Source organism: Thermobia domestica, chromosome 12 (genome assembly GCF_964235325.1).
Source record: "Thermobia domestica chromosome 12, izTheDome1.hap1.1, whole genome shotgun sequence".
Lineage (NCBI taxonomy): Eukaryota > Metazoa > Arthropoda > Insecta > Zygentoma > Lepismatidae > Thermobia > Thermobia domestica.
In genome coordinates, this window is record NC_137465.1 from 106738655 (window position 1) to 106761421 (window position 22767).

General features: G+C 35.5%; 1 protein-coding gene across 2 annotated transcripts in view; it reads left to right on the top strand.

Annotated features, from left to right (window-relative positions):
• Positions 1-2404: 2404 nt before the first annotated feature.
• MRG15 (mortality factor 4-like) overlaps positions 2405-22767 on the top strand; it is a 99259-nt gene continuing 78896 nt past the window's right edge. The window contains exon 1 of one of the 2 annotated variants that reach the window (XM_081733948.1): positions 2405-2563. In XM_081733948.1, coding sequence (XP_081590074.1) covers positions 2536-2563 — 28 coding nt within the window. In that variant the 5' untranslated portion in view covers positions 2405-2535. The remainder of the gene's footprint in view (positions 2564-22767) is intronic. The other variant, XM_081733949.1, reaches the window with a different exon arrangement.

Genomic DNA, 22767 nt, shown 5'->3' on the forward strand with positions numbered 1-22767 from the left:
AACAACGCAAGTAGATACTAGCCCTTTGTACTCTTAAACAACGAAAATGTAAGAAGAGATTTGATTCTTTGCTCATGAACATCTTAAAATTCTGTCTGGAAAATTGTGTGATCAGATTATTTAATAAATTTGCAAAACAAATAAATAGAAAGGATAATATTAATCATAGTAATGAATAATGATGCTTGTTTTGCAAAAGTTATATTGAAACTGAGGATTAATGAAAAACTTAATATTTAATTCCACACATGCTATTAAATGTATATTATTACTCTTAGAAAATGAAAGGCAGTAAATACTACAAGCATATGCTACGACATTTAGAGAAATATTTGCTTTTGCAACTTCTTGAAATATGTTCGTTGCCATTAGGTGCAGTTTTCACTTTCTTGGAACACATCAAAACACAACAATACTTAGAATCAATCCACACTTCAGTTATACAAAATAAACTTAAAACCTAGAATTATGTTCAATTTACTAAATTTTATTGTATATACACTCGTACATCCTTAAACACAACACTTCACTCGTATATTACAGTACAAAACAATGGAAAAGGTAGAAGTTGTTTCTTATCACGCTCTTTTTAATCAATGTTCCGTACTTTAGAAAGAAGAAAAGACATTTTAGGAACTGTCAATTTTTGTGCAATTAAAGAATAACTTGTGAAATAGGCCCTACTTTTTTGCATGATGTTCTTTCGATTAGCTTCAAAGCGGCTCACTAACATATCGAGCCCTTGTAAGAAAAAATGAAAGTATGCTGAAATTGTGCTCCAATAGGTTATTTTTTGGGGTTATTTTCTGTGGCGATTAAAACGCAATTACTGTAGCTTTCTTTACTCCACGGGAAGACAACCAATACGTATTCACGCAACAGCAAATATTATATGGCAGCATTTTTTCCTATTAATCAGTAACAATACAAAATCGTTACATTTCCAAATGAAACTATATACATTAATTGGTTACTTCAAAAAAGTGCGGGGGCAACTGCCCCCCTAATCGCCGCCCATGTTTCCAACGTTGACATCTAACCAAAAATCTTGAATAAATCCCAAAATACGGTAGAACTGACATTAGTTCTTACTGCGTTTAAGTGCACTAACGATGCACTAACGATTGCCGTTAACCCTATGTTCCTATCTCTATTTTAATAGAATTTGATATTACTGAAGTTGCCCACCCCACCGAAAATCTAGAATAAATTCCAAAGTATGGTATCACTAACGTTAGTGCTTAGTGCTTTTAAGTGCACTAACGATGCACTAACGATTGCCGTTAACTCTATGTTTCTACCTTTATTAGTATAGAATTTGATATTTCTGAAGATGCTCCCGCCCCACCAAAAATGTTGAATAAATCCAAAATATGGTAACACTAACGTTAGTGCTTAGTGCTTTTAAGTGCACTAACGATGCAGTAACGATTGCCGTTAACTCTATGTTTCTACCTTTATTTGTATAGAATTTGATATTTCTGAAGTTGCCCCCCACCGAAAATCTTGAATAAATCCCAAAATATGTAGCACTAACGTTAGTGCTTAGTGCGTTTAAGTGCACTAACGATGCAGTAACGATTGCCGTTAACTCTATGTTTCTACCTCTATTTGTATAGAATTTGATATTTCTGAAGTTGCCCCCCCACCGAAAATCTTGAATAAATCCCAAAATATGTAGTACTAACGTTAGTGCTTAGTGCGTTTAAGTGCACTAACGATTGCCGTTAACTCTATGTTTCTACATCTATTTGTATAGAATTTGATATTTCTGAAGTTGGCCCCCCACCAAAAATCTTGAATAAATCCCAAAATATGGTAGCACTAACGGTAGTGCTTAGTGTGTTTGAGTGCACTAACGATGCGCTAAGTTTTGTGAAAATCTGTCTGCATATAGATAGGTGGGAGGGCTAACTTCATATGAAGTTGCCCCCCCCCCACCAAAAATCTTCAATATCTCGTAAACGCTGATAGCACTAACGTTAGTTCTGAGTGCACTACACTAACGTGCACTAACGATGCACTAACGATGTGCAATGTTTGGTGTAATTTGGAAGAGGGGAGGCAACTTCAGGCACGTCATCGTAAGTGGTATACTGATTATCGCGAATTCAAATGTTTGCGTTACGTTGACGCAAATCCATACAACATGAAATCCGTGGTACCCTAAATTGAGCTTAAATCAAAACTGCCTAAGAGTTTTCTCGTATATTACAAAATACGTCTACTTAAGTGAAAGATGAGTATGCAAAAAGCACTAGTTTGTAGTTAGGTTTGCCTGCTGTTCTCAATTTGCAAACTTGTTTCCGTTGAAATACATAATAATTTTTAAAATTTGGCTATATTCTTTTTCTTTTTGTGTAAGGAAATTGTTAGTGCAATTCTGCCTTTTGCACTGACAACACTGATAGTTGTGTTTTTGTTTTTGTGGAGGATTAAGCGTTGTGTACATCGACCTTTCGTGCTGGGCTGTTTCGAAAACTTATTTAATTTGTTTCGGATTGTATTGATTATTTAATTTTAACTTTCAACAAAATGCCACCGAAGTACAGGTTCCAAGAAGGTATGTATCACCGTGTTTGTGACAATGTGAATTGAATTAATTTGTTACAAGTTTGTACCGGTATCATGGGTTTATATTTGCCGCACATTTATTGTTCAATAAAATATGTGATTATTAGAATATCTAATGTTCGATAGAGAAATAATGTGATAACAGTCTTTACGATTTAATGAGTGCTATTTCTTCTTAATTATATAAAACTCAGGTCATCTATAGCTTTTAATTTTCCTGTAATGTCACAAACTGACAGTGGTCTGAACCAATGAGAAAGTTGAAGCTTTAGTTTATAGTCTTATATTTTTCTTATTATGGACATCATTTCGAAACTTGTATTTCAAGAATTAATATACATTTTCACCCTTCGAACTCTTTCCTTTCCTGTTTCCAATTACACGCCTCAAAGGAGTCGTGAGGAGGCTTCGTTGCATCATGGGAAACAATCGGGCTTAGCTGCTTGCATACTGTATGTGTGCATGAGTGTTGGGCATTTAATCAGAATAATTTAAAAACGTAAGAATAAAATGTTAAATTAATCCTTCGTGCTCTATAATAATCTCAATAAATTCCATTTTAGAAATTAAAATGCAAAATTTAATTTATGACTGGTTCAAACAATGCAAAGTATACACAGGAAATGTAAGATGTATGTAAATAATTAGTTACTGAAAAGTCATACATGAGAACGTTTGATAACTCCTGATCAGCATCGAGGCTATATTAGGCGTAGTGATGGGTCGTTACAAAGAAACGACTCTTCTTGAGTACTCAAAGGAACGAATACTGAAAACGACTCAAAGGACTCGGATTCACTTCGGAATCTTTTGAATCCAAGGACTCGAAGTATTCGTTTGGTTTCGGATTTAAAGTTAGACATATGATTCCTAGAATCAATTCGCGTCTGCATTGGAGAGAGATTGACAAGATTTAGTAACGAATACTCACACGAAGCAGACAAAAAGACACGTTGGTAGCATATGGCTATTATAGTGCGCATGCGTTAAGAAAAAAAACACACCATCATTCCTTGATTCTTCTGCTTGTTGAGTGCTCTCTCCTCTTAACCCTTATGCACGCTTCGTAAACAGGAAGACGAAGCTAAGCTGTTTCCCTCCCCTTTTTTACGGCATGGCAACTTTTAACATACAGCGGTTAGAATCTACGGCTTTAGCCATACAAGCGAACAAACAACAAAGTAATAAAAAAAAAGTGTAGTGCCATCTATTCCCCAGTTATATACAAATTCTTTTTAAATGTATTTACAACTATTTACACTGGCAGTCTTTCTTACATGTTTGCATATAAAAGCTGAATTTGGGAGACTGGAAGATTGCAATCACCTGCGTGCAGTTAGCACCCCCTTACAAAAAAAAATAAAAAAATAAAAATAAAATAAAAAAATAAAAATTAAATTACTTTTATGTCAATCGTGTGATCAGGTATGCTCAACAATTTTTAAGGTTTGATCAGATTTACTAATATAAATATAAGCTATATTTAGTAGGGGGGGACCTAATAACTACCGCCGATTCGCCTTTTTCTTGTCAATCATTTGATCACCATTTTTTAACGTTTGATCAGCTTTAGTAACATAAATATAAGCTATATTTAGTAGGGGGCTACCTACACGCTAGCCCCCTCTCCGGCTATGGCTTAAGGACCAAGATAGTTCACAGCAGAAACAAAATGTCTCCATCTGTTGCCATTTTGAGCAGCTCCAATTCAATTTGAATCCTTATACGGCTGTGTTCTAATTGTCTCGTACTTTTATTACATATGTAATATTTAAAAATACTGCAAAGATAACACAATTTCTCATTTAATGCCGTTGAATTCATTGTTCTAATCGCTTTCTTCACGTAGATTTTTTGAATCGTAATTTGTGGTAACACTCTAAATGTCTACAGATATCAACGCTAATGGTTGCTTTTAATCATCTTTTCTGGTGCATAACACCATTATCTATGATTATGGTTATTCATATTCCAGTATTTGCTTTCATTCTTGACAAACTAACAGACAAAAGAAAAAAACCGTTAAAATGTCATTTAGGGGGGGCGATCGGGCCATCGCCCCCCAAAAGAGGAAACTTTTTTTAAATTTTATATATAAATAAACCTCATCCCAGAGTTTGGAGCTCTTAAGCACGTATGAGGGATGACGTCCTCGGCTAACCGGGGGAGGTGGAAGGAAGGAAGCGGCCTAAGACCTATGTATTAGATACCATCCCGGCATTTGTCTGGTGTGAATGAGGAAAAAAACAGGAAAATCCAATCAGGATGACTGGCCTCAGAAAGATTTTACACTTTTTCGACCGAGTGTCCCCACCGGGAATAGAACCCGGGACTGCTCGCATCAAAGGTGAGAGAGTGTTAGCGACTACGCTATGCGAGGCCACTCTTACAATTCTTGCGCAGAAAGTACCGGTACCTTAAATTTTTGAACCTTGTCGAATTTGTCACTTGTAGTCAGTATGCTAATTAATTAATTTAGGGAGGACAGAATCCAAGTTCTATTTAGTCACGGAAGATTTCAATTTTTCCGGGGGAGGAATTCCAAGGTATTTTCCAAGCAGCCCGCACACTGCTTGTAAAGGCTTGATTTGTAGTGGAGGCCAGAAAGTTTTGCGTTCTATAATTTTTTTTAAATCTCAAATTTCATTCTATTTTCCCAATATTTTCTTACTTTCGAAAGATATTATGTTAATTCACTTCAAATTCATGTAAATAACCAACACTATTTTTCTAAAAAGTATATTAAAATACAGTGAAACACAGCCCTTCATACTTTGTCTTATTTAGCCGCCCCACAGTTATTCACAATAGTACTATCAAACTTATGGCAGTTCTACGTTGGGTGTTCATTAAGGAAGGAAGAATGAGAACAACTATTTTACACCGCTCGCTGGTGTCACTCCCTCTAAAGAGGATGAAGTGGGAGGTGCTATTTTCCTTTAAAGTCAGTAGCCTAAAAATATTCTTTCCTTTTCTCCCTTTCACACACCCGAAGCAGAGTTCTACTTTGTTGCTTTATGAATAGTATGCTGTCAAAGATATACAAACTACTACGAAGCCAAACTGAATACATTGATGAAAACGAGGAGCAAGCTTTTGAAAACGTGTTTGAGTATGGGTAATCAGAATTGAGGGAAAGAAACCCAAAAGGCAACTGAATACAGGGATTCAGAGGGACACATGAGTCCTTGTACTCAAAGTAACGAAAGTAGTCGTTACTTTTTATGATTCCTTTAACTCAACGAATCCAAAGGAATCGAATACCAGAAAGGAATCAAATTCCCATTACTAATTAGGCGTGGACATACAGCTTAATGTGATTCAAACCACGGGTTGTGTTCTAAAGTTGGGCGTCCGTTTCCAGCAAAATTTTTAAAATTTACAGGGAAGATACGGATAATTTGATCGTTTGTGTGCTCGATAATATATAAGGATCTCGAAAAATATCTTTATTTGTTATATATAAACGATTATAAACATGGGACTATTCGGCGAGCGGAGAGAACTACTTGGCGCAAGGTAACAGAATAGTTGCATTGTGGGAAGCTAACGAGCATTTATATTATCAACATGACGGCAAATATACCGAAACGATGCATAGGATGTGAACTGACTGTGTTAAATTTCGTGAAGCAATAGGTTCAGAACGAGCAAAATCTTCTACAACTATGTGAAGAGCATGAATTAATGAACCTAAGAACAAATTGTGGGAAGTGTGGAAACGAGGTGACAGCACAGAAACGTGGAGAAAGTTATTGTTTGCAGTACGAACCGAACCGAACCGAAATATATATATATAATATATATATATATATATATATATATATATATATATATATTAATTAGAGTTTAATGAAGACTTGAAGACTGAAAACAACGTGCCGTGCGGGGCTCTAACCCGCCTTCACTCGCTGACGCTCGCTGGGCAATACTATGTGAATTAAATAGTATACTTTGTTCGGACGTCTGTCCAAGGGTACCTCTTGTATATGCAAACTAAACCTAACCTAACCTCTCCCCTACCTCACAATGTAACGAAGGAAACCCTAAAGTCAGTTAAGAACGTAGAAATTGAAAAATTATGAATTTTAATAGCTTTTATGAAGATTTTGCTCGAAAAGTATCGGACGCCCAACTTCGGAATAAATGCCCAAACCACACTAGCTCCCATCTAGAATACGGAGTTAAGTTTCTTAATGGGTGTACACATGGTTTAACTCTTAGTACTAATCCTTTGTTATTAGAGTTCAATACATTGGAGGATGCTTGTTTCAGTATTCTTGAATACATTAATGTTTGTTACAGAACGGCTAATCCAGGAGTTCCGGGTGTGACAGTCTGACACAGGAAAGCTAAATATTTTAAAACTCAAGGACTGTTTGACTAGTTTTTGTTGTTATTACAATGACAAAATATTTGTATTTTACTATCTTCAAAATATCGGTTTGCAACTCTGATTTAATTTCGTATAAATAAAAAAAAAAAAAAAAAAAATGCGTTATGAATGTGACACACATGGGCAGTCAAACTATGTATGCTATTCTCCAATCGCAGAAATCTGTGAATATTCACCCTTTACAAATCAATCAAACACTTTAGAGCAATGAATAGATTTCAAGCTTTCGTATGTTGTATATATTTTCGAGAAAGCATGCTTACATTTTTCTCTTAAAAAATTATAAAAAGGTTCTGGACGTGACCTCTGAGAAGATCTTACATGTTAACTCTGTTTAATACAAACATACTTACCTAGAAGTTTGAGCAAATGGTATGTATAAGATGGTTAAAAATTACCTGGTTTAGAAAACAACTCTTCAATGAACTGAAGCTACTTTTCAGTAAATTGGACTTATATATTATTTAAAAACATAAATTTTAAATAGTAACTAATTAAGTGTCCTAAATTTTACTGGTTTTTCAGTTTATTTCCTAGAAAAAGGACTAAATATTTAACTTGTAGTATACTGTAATGTTAAATCGTTATTGTGTCACACAGGTACACTGCGATCACAAAAATGACAGTTTCTATGTTTGTTTTGTAACACAATATTTTACACAGGAACTTCTGTAAAAGTATACACCACTCAGTGTAAGCCTTGCATTTCAATTTGGAGAGGAGAAATTATTTTTCTAATCTCATTCAAAGAAACCACCCACTCTTTATTAGCAGCTGTGTATTTCGAATGCGATCCTCCAAAAGGTTCAAGAAATACTACTTCCATCATTTTCATCACGCCCGATAGGCAAATGCAAACATTTTTTCTTTGTGTTAGTTTTGCCACTAAGCAATTCCACCATCACGAATTTCCCTGCTAGCAAATCCTCTTCATTTCAATACCTGAAGGAGTGAAACAAGATTCAATTTCATCGCTTGATTCGTCTTTGGAATCTGAGTAGACATCTGTGAGATTTAGAGGCGAAGCATTTCTAATAGGAGAAGGAGATAAAACAACAAGGGTTTTAGGTGGGGAACTAATAGCTCTTCTTAGAGTAAGGGAGGTTTTGTCATTGCTGTAGAATACGTGGAGCGACTTCAAACCTTAGATTGGGTTGTTCCAGCCTTCGTTGAGTATTGGCTTGGGATGCTGCAAACAAGGACCAAGTTGCTGTAATAACTAGATCTTCTTTCGAGAAACAGAGGTTAGACGAGTAACGATTTTTGAATTCAGTCGCACAGTTATGAGAGAAAAAAAAGGTTTTTTGCAAATCAGTTACTGTCACCGTAATAAATGTTCGTAAAGCATGTTTGTCGTGTTTAATTTCGTCGCTAATGACAGAACAGTACTGCACTCCTTGTTGTGTCCAGATGTAACAGATAAAGATTGTCACCATTCCATCCAACCAGTGAGCCGCTTGAATTTTTTCTTGTTTACGAAGAGTAATTTTCCGTAAAATCAATTTGGACCACTGCATGTTCAGGAAGAGTATTCTGCTTCAATTTATCGAAATGGTCGTATTGCACTTTTTTGATGAAGCAATGTTTTTTGAAAGGTACGAGTTCGTTCTCCAGTGTGCCTATATCAGATTCAAGCGTTGTCTTCTTCCTAATATTTATGCTATGATTTATCCAAGGTGTTTGTGACGCGTGATAGTTACTCAGTAGCAATTGTGAAAGGGGGGAAAGTATGTGATGCACGGATGATGTATGCAAATGAGATTAGTTAAATGGACCCTGCCTACACTCACAAGTTTAAGGCAAAAGAAATTAAATTCAGTCGGTAGAGCTAAATTTACTTGAAAGAAAAATTTAGAAAAGGTTACTTTAATGATGAGAATCTTAGTTTCAGGGTCCTACGCTGTTTTAACGCGAGAAAATTACTCACAATACACATGAAATATGCCCAGCAGATTCATGGGATTCTCCAAATCATAGCATCTGGCCTGAAAAGAAACATGTTACAGTGAAATGGTAACACATACCTTTAGCTGCCCTGAGGTGGATGAAAGGACATTCTCCAAGTAAGCTGCATGAATCCTTTTTAATATGAATCCAGGATCCCAAAATTGTATGATACACTGTATTCATCACACGCAAGAGTGAGGAAACAAAAAAAAAAATTATATATATATATATATTGACAACCTCTTCAGTTCGTGTCTGAAATTTGGGGATGTTGGTGTGAACCGAAGAAGTTACCTTCCACTCATAATCTTATGGGGATTTTAGTATTGGAATAACAACTCAGAACTTCGATAGTAAATGACATGTGTATTTTCATAATAAAATGTGAGTAAGTGTGAATGTCGTGTTTTAAAAACGGGTAATTAGAAGTTTTGCCAGATCGCACATCGCATACCAAACATTGAGCTGTTGATCAATGAATTGAAAGCAACACATACCTCTTTGCTTCTGGTCTGCTTGTCCTCTGGTGCTGGTCCTCGAATGCGTCTCTCACGACGGGCTGCAGGCTAAGAAGTATCTTCGCTGATGTTATCTCCACGATGTGGGACGATGGTTCGAACACTAAACATACTGTTTTATAGTTTCTCAGCTATCGCGCTCTTACATAGATCTATCCTCGACTGATCTCCGTGAACTGATCCTGAGACTTCTGGTCCTTCTGGTTTTGTCCAACTTCTTCTCGGCCGGAATCCGCCGTTTCTGCACGACGTCAGAGTCATGTGCTTTTTCGTGTCCAGGAAACGAGGTTGTTTCCTCATTGTGATCAACAACTGGCAATCCTTGGAATGCTTCGTCTCACGATTCCTGGCAATTCTGACATACCCGTGAAAGTTTCTGATGTTGACAATCGTTTTACAAATGCACTTACAGTGGATTTTATTAATTCTTCTCATTCAACCATTTATGAGATTTTAATCCTTAATTCCCAGACATAAAACAATTTGCTAAAAACGATGTTCTAAATAACTTGTTACATAAGATTTTAAAAAGTAATGACTGCTACATTTATGTAATGTGTTATGCTGTTGATAATCGTTTCCGTGTTATTTTATTATTTTACAATTCTTAAACCCAAAAATATAAATCTTTAATAAAATAAAATTTATAAAAATATACTTGAAAATGGATATGAAATATGGGCTCTGCCACAATATATATATATATATATATATATATATATATATATATATATATATATATATATTCAGATTTAAATTTCAACACCTGAGCTCAGATCTGGCTACTTTGTTTTAAGTTCACCGTTCGTGCACGCGTTATGTTATACTTTCACACGCATCTTCTTTGTCGTTGAATTCCTGTTGCTTCCAGCGGTTCTTCGACCACTTCCGGTCATGAAGATTCCTGTGGGGACGCCGGGAACTCGGAAGTAGTTCAGATGACGCTCTCTCCTCTCCTGGAGGTCTGGATCACAGATGATAGCTCGTTCTCTGCATCTGGTCCTCTGTTCTCACTTCTGTTTGGAATGCAGGGGACGGTCATCAACACCATGGCTGCTGATACTAGTTCATCGTTGCTTGAAGTGTTATATGGCGATTCGTTGGTGGCACGAAAAAGTCTCGCTCTGGATTAAGCACGCACAAGTTAAATATATATTGAGCATTGAATTGTGATTATATTTACATTTTATACATCTATATACAAATGGTGACGATGCCGTTCTTCGACTCGCATAGTTTGTACAAAGCGAATTAGCTCAGTTCTTTGTACGCGATAATAAAGTAAAAAGAACGGTCATCAAGTTTGTCACAGCTGAAACTTCATTATTAATTATAATTAACGTTCACTTGCACTACGAGTAATTAATGTCACTCGCGAACGAAGTTTAGTGAGCTTATCACTTGTTAAAATATCTAGAGCGAATAATTAATACATGTTCAATGTGAGCTTATCCACCACTATAGAAACACTGACCGTACAAACTGTTCGGGTGTCGAACTCGTACACGCACGACGTGAGCTCGACTACAGCTAAAGATCAACTCACCACGAGTCTCTCAACTCCGTTGTTTTTAAAACAAACAGAAGTTCATTGTCTCTGAGAGACTCGCACTGGTTGGAACCACTTTCCAAACAGTTGAAAAATAGGGGTGTGGGATTTCTACCCTCTCAAGCACGCTGCTTGGTGACCTACTTTGTGATTATTTTTGCACTTTCATTTACTTTTTAGCATGTCTCTTCTCACACGTTGCAAAGTACTATGAGTGTTTATATTCATCGTATAGAGTATTAAACAGGCTTCAAATTGGTGTATGTCACTTCACAACACGCAATATATTAAAGTAAGAAAACGTAATGTAAACACAAACATTACTTCTATTTTTTAGGCATCTATACTTTTTCACAGTTCCTGTCTTTCACTCCCATCTGGTCGCAGGTTACCAAACTTCCACCTGTATGACAATGGAGTAGTTGTGGTAAACGCTGTTATTTCACAAAAGTGTTAAGTTTTTTAAGTGTTTATCAGTTCATTCTGATTCAAATAAACAAACTACATATATTAATTTTGCTGTATGTAGCCTCTCAAGGGCTGTCATAACTTAAAACCTGGTAAAAAGGATAAATAACCTGGCGAGCATCTTTCTCGCCCTTCAGGTTCGTCTGCGTTGATTTAAAAAAATAAAAAAACTTTTGTATGTGCTCTGCAGACATGTAAATTTGCAGAACCGTCAAGCACTCTCAGGACCTACATTAATACAACTATTATACTTTATTAAAACATATCTACGCTCTAATATTAATATATCTATCGAAAGCATCCAGAAAGTTTACTGTACATAATATGAACAACGTATTATAGCAGAAGCTGATGACAACGAATACAAGGGTGACATCTATCGTGAGTATCATGCAGAATGCTCAAATTTTAAATTTTAGAGGCTTACTGTGCCAACCTGAAGTTCGTTGAAGGAAAGCAAAGCCACAGCGATGTAGGGCGCTAGAAAGGGGAGGAGTTTGAAATGTTCACACTCTTTTGTATCCAACTTTTCGTATGGACACGCGAAAATTTCCTGAGTTTGGAAGACATTGTCTTTTCTCGACTTTCTGTCTACTATAAGCAGAGTGTCCGACTCAGATACAAAGCGCTGCAACTGTTCGCCTATCTCTTTTATGCTATTCTTGCGTTCATCTCTGTTCCTACATTAGAAAACGAGATAGCAACAGTGCATTACTAAAAGCATGCAAGCTTGCTCGCACAAAGGCAGAGCGTCGACATTCGCTTTCTTCTTCTTCTTTTTTTTTCTGCTTCGCTGTCTCTGCGAAACTCAACTTTTAACGTCTTTTCAGCTCCTTCAACTCCCCATATCCTGATATCTCTTGGCTTTCAATTAAAATATGCAGTCGTTCTATATATGTTAATAATGAATTGATGTCACATTACGTTGTTAATATCACACAAAGCAATATTTACATACAAAAATACACTAATTAATTCAGCTTCTGTATAATTATATTAAATCAAAATAAAAATAAAACTAATTAAATCATTAATTATTTATGTATTCAAAGCAAAAATTTCATATGCAAATTATATATATAATAATTACTGTTGTGCCTATCACACAATGCATTATTGTTCTGCCAACTTATAAGAGTAGGTCGATCACAGTGATTGTCCGAGCTCATATGACAATAGTTAGCCGAAAGATTATGTGAAATTATGGTAATCTTAGTGCATATTTCTTTTAAAATGTCTTAATCAGTAAAGTTCTAAAGTGAAACATGTATTTTGGAACTGAAAAAATGCATTGCGTTGCACAGCAAATATGCATCCTTTTTAAAAGTTTATATATAAAAATTGAATACAATTTTTCGAAATTTCTGTCATCATAATTTTCTCATAATGAATATCAGTATCTTCTGCTGTACAATTGTAAAATTATTCAAGGTAAACTTGCATATCAGCTTGAATTATGTATGGATATAAATATTTGTTAGTCTATCTGCTCTCAGTATGACAAAAAAATAATACTAGATTGTGCAAGATATTTTAGTAGTAAGATTTTTCAAATCAGGAATAGCTTTCTCTTTTCAAATATATTTTTTAATTCTTCTTATTTACAGTAGTAGCAAGTAGCTGAAGTGTCCGTTGTTAGTACGAGAAGAATACGTTTATGACAAATATATGAAAGATATATTTCAGCCCTCTTTCTCCCGCGTAGGCAGGGTTGGCTGGTTTAAACCAGCTGTTTTTTTTTTTAAAAAAAACCAACTGGTTTAAACCAAAAAACAAAAAAATGTGTAAGTGTTTGTAAAATCTTGATGAACATACATTTGTGGGTTATCACGTTTCACTCCCGTATATTATTCGTATTATATTCAGACCTAAATTCCCCATTCATTACTCAAAAAGATTATACTACAAAAGAACTTTTTTTACAAGTTTATAAATGTTTATTTTGTGATTTTTTTGTAGTTGTTATTATTGTTATGTAATTGCAATCGAAGAAAAATTCTAAATATTGTTTCGTTTCAATGTTTACTATTGATAAAATACATCGAAAATGCCGTACTTTTTGTGTGTGTGTGGGGGGGGGGGGGAAGTCATGCAGACCCCACGAGAGGAATTTAGTGAAATAAGTATCTTTGGTATCTATTTATGTATAAATGAGTTTGAGCCAAAGTGGACTCAAATAATTCGTATCTTTATTCACTTTTCTTATTGATATGCAGATTAAGTCGGTGTATTTCTTTAATTTGGACCAATAAAAGTCGTTGTGAACTAACTTGAACTAAATTAGTTCTTCTGTACTCCGTAGTACTTTGAAATTGTTCATATGTAATTCTGTGTAATGGTTTAACTTGTGCAACAGTTTATCTTTTTGTCCTTCTGAAATTACTCTTGACAGTTATATTAAGAAGCATGTAGAAATCAGTACAACGTATTTTTTTTTGTCAGGATTCCTTCGTGAGTGAGTCGGCAGACGTATCGCATTTGTGGCCAATTAGTCCTGGTTCTGAGTTCAAATGGAGGACAATTTCTCTCGGATGTAACTCGAGAAGCGGTTTTTATTCCGCTTTAAGCTTATGTGACCCCTTCCAGCATAACCCGGTTGTTGCATAATAACATCAAGGCGAAACAAACTTATTTCTGTCCATATATGATACGAATATATAGAGCAAATCATTTAAACCATAAAAACCTGGTTTAAACAAAAAAAACTGATTTAAACAAAAAAAACCGTTTTTTTTGTTTGTTTTTTTTAATAAAAACCATGGTTTTTGCCAACCTTGCGCGTAGGAGATGTATTGAATCGAAATTTAAAAATATAATCCTAACTGGACCCAAGTGCTAACCGGCTTGAAAAAATCTTTTCAAATGGTCCTGCCGTTATTGTTTGCATAAAATCTACCTCCCTTCTTTAGAATATGTATCTGAACCCAAATGTGGAGCTAATCATAAGCACCCAAGTCAACTTAATTTGTGTGTAAAAAATTAATTTTAAACAGTTCAACTGTGTCCTAACTTTTGTCACTTTATGAATATAAAATAGGAATATTACAGAAAATTTTCCTCCGTTAGAGGTAGAATTGGACACAACACAACTTATTTTCAGTATGGATTTTATATTCTGAATTGCATGGAGGAAATTGGAATGCATTGCAAGGAAATTCCAATGAACATATGCAAATCATTTAAACTATTATCAAGTAGGTCTAGGCTGCCAAACATGCGCATTCTAACAGTATATTATTTTTCTTTGTTCACACTATTTTCTTCGGAGCCTGTATCTTCCGATCCCATCAAAATCCCAAAATTAAATTTTAATTATTTTTATGAAGGCCTATCCTACATATGAAATTTTAAAAAAGTAAATAAAATTGTCCTTTTCTTATTAATTCTAATTCGATTTTTCGGAAAGCTAACCCATATTGAGTTGACCTTAAAACAAAGGCTGCAATGATCCAGGATCCAGTTCTGTACGTAAATTAGAAGCTGACATATATCAAATTAAAGAATCTAATATATGCTTTTTTTTTTTTTTTTTTTTTTTTTTTTTTACAAAAATTTGAAATTTCGAATCCTAATTAAAACCTAGAAGGTTGAAATTTGGCATTTTTCAGTCTTGCTATAACCTCTTCATATGACGTAAAACTAATCATAATCTCAGACATTCAGTCTAAAATGGTGTGTTGATCTGATACGAAATGACCCACTCTGTTTTTGGTGTACTCTGCAATAGTCATGATGATTTTGTTGGTCAGTGTATATTTAGTTGGCTTTTAGTTTACTGAATAGTTGATCAGGAGTTGCAGTCTTCACAGACAAAAGATAGTTGCGACATCACATTTTTAACATCACAAAGTTAACCTTCGGAACTTAAATGAGAACCTTTTTGCTCTGTCCCTAACCCCCACCCCCACCCTCTCCGCATTGCGGGCCCGATAGCTACGCCACTGGGTAGGCGTTTAGATAAACCTGATACCGTGAGACGACTTTCGTATGTGTTCCGTAACTTTGATCGCCACACTTTTTTGCACCCTGATATAGTAGACCCATGGGTTTTGAAATTAATCCATTCCGTAACACTGTTTGTGAATCGGAATGTTCGTAAACCGAAAATATTTTTTCATTGAAACTAATGTAAAGGCAATTAATCCGTTCTAATCGCATAAACATGGTACTGTATGTATTATTATTATTAATATTAATATTTTGCCTGTCTAAGTGTTTTCCTTGATGTAAGGCATCTAATCAAAACAACATTGTTATTTTTAAAAATAAATAAGTAGCACTAAAGTAAACAAAACAGTGTGAGGGCTAAGAAACACAAGATGTGGAAAAAAAAGAGCAAAAAGTAATTTCTAATCACAGCGCTCAGACAGAATGTTTCAGCAAACGCGCAAAGGTACTACTGGGCATGTGGAATTGTGGGTACACATGCATGTGCATTCGTATCCAAAATATTGATCGTAAACCAAGCGAAGAATTATTCCAAACTAAACAAATTTCTTCGCAAATCGATGCGTTAATAACCAAGTCGGTCCCGGCGTCCCCCACAGGGGACAAAGTATGACAATATTATTCTTTCTCTACAACTTTAAAATCAGACTGGCAACACTGAAAACTGTTTACAGGGGATAATCATAAATGGATCGTGCCCTGTAAACAATTTTCAGTGTTGCCAGTCTGATTTTAAAGTTGTAAAGAAAGAATAATATCGTCATAGTTTATGTCCTCTGTGGGGGGACGCCGGGATCGACATGGATAACGTAAGGGTTCATTGAATATATTTGTGGTCATTTCAGGGCTCATAGCGAGTTTTTTTTTTTTTTTAAACTAAAAGTTACTTTTTTTTTCAAGTTGGTCACTAAAAGTTACTTTTTCATAAATTTGTCACTAAAAGTTACTTTTTTAGGCCAGGTAAAGTGACTTTTTCGTGAGATTTGTTTTGCATTGGCAGTTTTCTAAGAAAAATATAAAAAATAAATGGAAAAAGGCAGAAACTTGTTACTCATTACTCTTCTGAAAGCTTCAGTACTTGCTGCCATATGTGAAACAGTCAGCTTTATTCTCATTTCAGCTTTCATTCTTTCTAAAACACTGTGGTTGGTGGATGCTTAAGCTCTCAAGGTGGGGTTGAGACCCTTCTGTGTCTATACTTTCTTCTATCATATTAGTCTTTTAGTATTCTCTCGTAATAGTTAACGCTCCGATCAACGTTGTGTGTGTGTGTTTGTGTGGTTCATCATGTTCGTCTTGTGTTATGCTTCTTGCATGTTCTTCTTAAGAGTAGGTGATGAATTTGAATATTTCATGGCTTTCAGAACTCTCATTGCTAAGTTAAATATAATGTCTGGGATGAAGAAATTCGGAAATAGGCCAGAACTGGTTCTACTTACTCAGAAGCTTCTTATATCTGCTAAGTCTGCTTACTGTAACTCCAAAGCATACTTAAAGGAAAAAAGGGCCATGATGAGAGTTTGGTCACGTTTTCGTGTGCTTTCAGTCATTTTTTGGTCACTTTTTCGTGTGCTTTTGGTCACTTTTTAACTATTTACAAGAGACCAGACCACTATGAGCCCTGCCATTGGCATGCCACTTGGTAAATACTTGCAAGTGATTGATTGTCTGCTGTACAGTGTTCTACTAAATTTCAAGACTGGCAACATTGTAGGATAACCGCAGGAGCCGCGAAGTGGTTAATGTGGGTAGCTTTTAATACCGAGTGTGTTGTGCATTGTGTGAGAATTCACGAATTTTGTGAGTTAAAGTAAGCTGTGTTTCTTTGTTCGTCATAGGTAATAAAGTGGAGCAAAGAGTATTCATCCAGTTGTATGTAAAACTTTGCAAAACAGCCACAGATACCATGGACATGATTCAAGCAGCTTACGACAATGATGCTCTTTCGGGAGGCGGTCACGGACGACCTTAGACCAGGCCGTCTGGTAACCGTTTGAACTGACAAAAATGTTGAAGAAGTGCGGGAAAAGCTGGCTGAAAGTCATTGTCAGTCCCTCAGGATGATTGCGGAGGACTTGAACATTGGTAAGGATACTGTTCGAAAGATCGTGGAACAAGATGTACAGAAGAGGAAGGTTTGTTCCAGATTTGTGCCCTACAGTCTGACAGCAGATCAAAAAGAAGACCAGGTGTCGCCGTGTCGGGAGTGGGTTCAACTGACCGAAAATGACCCAGAATGGTTTAAGAAAATCGTAACTCTTCCACGCGTACGATTTTGCCACAAAGAGACAATCAGCAGTATGGGTGTGGAAGAGTTCCTCACAACCAGAAATACTCCGCATCCAGAAGTCACATGTAAAGACAATGCTAGTGTTGTTTTTCGACTAACAAGTTTCTTAAAGAATTCATACCAGAAGGACAAACAGTGAATGCTACGATTTACAGAGACATTTTAGCACGCTTACTGTAAAGAATGTAATGGATTGAACAATGCACCGTGCCACAGAGCCATTGAAGTACAGATATTTTTAACAAAAAAAAAAAAAAAAAAAAAAAGATATGTTTCAACCATCCGCCCCACTCACCTGACCTGACTCCAGCAGACTATTTCTTGTTTCTAAAAGTCAAAATGACGTTGAAAGGAAAGCAAGGCTGTGGTGAAGGAACTTAACACTGTCCAACAAGAGGGCTTCCAGAAAGGAAGTCCAGAAACTACACAGTGTGCAATTTCCTGTATACAACAAGGAGGGTCATATATTGAATATTAGCGGCCAATCAAGGGAATTCTCTTCTGCATTATTTTCTGATAATGCCAGTCTTAAAATTTAGTAGACACACTATAGATTATATGCAGTTAGTTAGGTACTTATCCAACCTTCTGTAGACTATACAATTTTGGTCATAATGGTAAAGATATCCACTTCTCCAGGGTGTCTACTGATACTGGAAACTGAAAATATACTGGAATTTTGATCCACATACTGGAAAAATTATGAAATATACACAAAATTACCATTCTTTATAATCTACCTTGTATTTTTAAACTCCGAAAGTCCAGGATAATAACAATCTTGCATTATAACTACAATAGAATAATATACAATTATTTATACAAGTTGTATAACTTAATAATACATTTAGATAATACAAATAATACTTGGCTTACTGTGTGTCAGGCCTGCGAGCAGTGTGTCTACAGAATATGTAAGTCATGAATTGAGGTTGTCGGTCAAAGAAAGTAGTGAAATTCATGAAAAAAGTGATTTTACAGAACAACAATACTTATGTAATACAGTACAATTACTGAAATAATAGATTGTGATTTTCCCTAATGATTCGGCGTTAAGACATGACGCCATCTCTCTTGGGGTTGCAGGTAGTCACTAACTTTCCCCTTTCTACTAATATTGTGTTCAGTTTCCGCTTTTTTTTTTTTTTTTTTTTCAATACTCCACGTATAATAACAATGAATGCATTATATTATATGCAATGCTTCAAGTACAGTATACAGGTTGCAAACTAGTCAGTAAAGTCAGTAAAAATGTGCCCAATGATGAGAAAATGAGGGCGAGTTTTAATGTTTGGTATGGATGTGGCACATTGCTTGTGTAAAGATTTCAGCGCTTTCTTGAGCAGCTACATATACCTAATCATTTGTATTTCAAAGAGATCAAGGCTAACTAAATTTATTAAAAATAAAATATTAATTTGATGGTAAAACAATTACAAAACTGAAATCATCAAGAGTGTGATTATTCCTTTTTTTTTAAAAAAAAAAAAAAAAAAAAAAAAAAACTTTAAAAAATCATTGTATTAGGTACTGGAATTTTGCTGATATTTATATTGACTATACTGAAATTTTGAAATTGAAACTCAGTAGACACCCTGTTCTCAGAACTTCATTTGTGTACGATATTTTCTTTAGAATTTATGTTGTAAATTTTTAATGCACGTGTTTTCCATTTATTTAAAGTTAATTTTGAGTATTCATTTAGGAAGCCTAAATTCTAAACTGCAGTGTGTCCCAAGGATCAGGACCGATCTATTTATTGAAAGAAGTACAGCAGGTAGTGTTGGTTTGAGAATCTACATAAACAGTGGGGATGTTCATGTATAATGGTACAGCCCCACTCCTATTGTTTATTTATATTCTCAAACAAATGCTACCTGCTGCACTTTTTTCACGGTCCTGACTTTTCGGACACCTTGTAAACTTCATTGTTTCTGTTTTATTTCTTGTGGAACGAACGTATACACTCTAAAGAAACAAGTTTCTCCAAATATTAGCTTTACCTCTGAACGTTATTTTCTGTAAGTATATGTATAGAATTCATTCCCCCTTCGTAAACCGCAATATTTCAGAGAACTCTTCATTTATTATTATACATTCCTGTAGTGAATTCGATATTATTTCAAGATTTGAAGAACTTTAATAATAATTAATAAGCAAAAACCAATTTACCGGGATGAATGGTGGTTTTTCTTTCTTTCTTTTTTTTTTTTTTATTTTGAATATATTTAGCTTCTTTGGGGGCAAAACTGTTAAAATGTGATTTATATATGACGATAACTCAATTTACGACAATTTTTTGTTAACTGAAAAACACTTCTTCAGGATATTTGCAAATTTTCTGTCCAAGTGGTTGAATTCCATGCTGGGGGGCGCGGTGGCTCAGTGGTAGAGCGTTCACCTCTGGTGCTTGGGGTCCCGGGTTCGATCCCAGCCTCCGCCAAGTGAACTTTGTGGTGGACAAACACCGTGCTCGTGGGTTTTCTCGGGGTTCTCCCGTTTCCTCCCACTTTCTTCATTCCACCATTTCACTCATCTCTCATAATCACCGTCTCCTTTAGCCTAACCGGCATAACCGTGGGACGTAAAACTTAAAGATTTCATTTTTTTGAATTCCATGCTTCGGGTGTTCAGCATTTTTTTGATTATTGAAGGATAGCGTTTCTTTTCAGCACGTAGCCTAAATGAGATATGAACCTACAGTTTAAAGTGGAATGTGAACAATGTTAATACATTTACAATACACTACAATACAATACACTCCCACCAGGAACCGAACATATGACCGTGTGCACAGCGAACTTGCAACTAGACCAGCGGGAAGGGCTGTTCCGGTAATATATTGTTTTGTATATATAATATGGATAGTGACACTTCCGTTGTAAGTCCAAATTAGTCTCCAATCAGCATGGAGGGGTGAAGAGTGGATAAGGAGTAACGTTTAAAAATAATCGAAAAGGACCGATATTATTCAATCCATTGTTTTTAAGGTCACTGAGATGAATAATAACTCTTCTAAAGCTGTTATATTCAAATTCATCTCTCATTGTCATAGGGATGAGGGGCGGGAAGGGAATAATATATAATAAAAATAATCGAAAACGACCGATATTTAAGTCCTAGCTGTCCTGGATACTAAGGAGAGTAATAACACTCTCGATGCCTTTTATGTCTAAATTCATCCCCATGCATATCCGAAGGGGGAAAGAGATTTAAATGTTTTCCATACACATATTTTCCCCGTGCAAAGATCTGACATTCAACATGTAATATATATAGAGAGACTGTCCCATACTTTAGTTAGAACTTTAGTTTCATAGTACTCAGCACTCGTAAAAGCAAGAATTGTGAAATTCGCAGGCAGTTTAGAGGAAGGTCATAAGATTTGTTTGATAGCAAAACGAGGTCACGGGTGTTACAGTCTGCGGAGTCATAGGGTCAAAGGTCCAAATGCAGTTTTTTACTTATGCGATTTCAATGTTAACGCCATTTTTTGAATATTCATCTCTGCTAGTAAAAATTGGTATATCGACATAAATTCTCATCCGAAACAATGTGATAACAAGAAATGTGGGCAATCGTGGCCCGGGGACCTCTAGCAGGTCACCTGTGGCCTTTGTAAAAAAAAAAAAAAAAAAAAAAAAGTCTTTTCAACAATTTATTGTACACAATAAATTCCGTTGAAGATTATGTTAAACAGTATATGTATAAAGGATCTATTGAACGCCCTTTTTAGCAAAGCGAATAGGTCAACAATTTCATCAGAGGTCAAAGGTCAAGCAGTTGAATTTCATATTTGATGTGTTAGCAAGTGTGAAACTGTGACGTTTGAAAGAATGATTTGAGCTGTCATAGAAAACATGCATAAAGGTCCTTCCAAGGAATGTGTATGAGCATAGGAAAAAGGTCAACAATGTTATAAAAGGTCAAAGGTCACGCAGTTAAAATTTTATGTTTAATGTGTTAGCAACTGTGAAACTGCGACGTTGGAAAAAAATATTTGAGCTGCCATAGAACACATTCAGAAAGGTGCTTTCATGAACATTGTACATAAATTACATGATGATGATTTCGGTGCCAGAATTTTATTTTCTAACTAGATGGTAGACATATAAAATGAAAATCCATGTTTTAATTTCACATTATAATGTCAAATGAAACTAAGTTTTTCTTAAATGGAACAGTATCTTTTTCACATATACGTTTCTGGGATCCTAATCCACCGTCGGGAAGAATTGATCGCTGTGCAGATCAAAAGGGTATTATGGTATGGATGGAACTAACAGCAACTGGTGGTAGAGGGCCATTTTTCTTCGAAGGAAACGTTAAGCCCTGATCTAACCCCATGTGACTTCTTTCTGAGACATTTTCTTAAGCAAACAGTTCATAAAATTCTTTCAGCAACACTTGAATTTCGACAATCGATATAGCGTGCCGTTGAACAGATAGCTCCGGACACACTAAAAAATCTTCACAATTACCCTTATACACAGAGTGAATTATGCTTAGCACATCACGGAGGTCACGTGGAATAAACTGCTAACTACTGAAGATTTACAGTCTACAAGGACTTCAGTGTTTGCTGTACAGGTAAAACAATATTTCAAATATTTCTGTGTAGTAAGTAGCTACTAATATGTTTCAATAATGAGAAAATACCCGAATATAGTTTTGCAAAGCTAATTAGCAAGCGGTTGAACTCATATTATGTTCTATTCATTGTTTTAAACTTCACAGAAACAGATATTTACCATTACCTGCTTATTTACCATATATATATATATATATATATATATATATATATATATATATGGTGTTGTGTATAAACAACTCTACACGCCAGTGTTTACAAACACCACCACATGGTTTTGCAAGAGGATTCTACACACCAGATGGATCTACTATCACCTGCAGACGAGGGACTTCTGGCTCCTCCCACGAAGCAGACGACGACGACGGAGCAGTAGCGCCACCACCGTCTTAGGATCGCTATAAATTTGGTGGACGACAGCAACCAAATACAAAAACTATGGTTAACCAAATGAAATCTAGCCATAGTACGAAGAAGAATCAATCC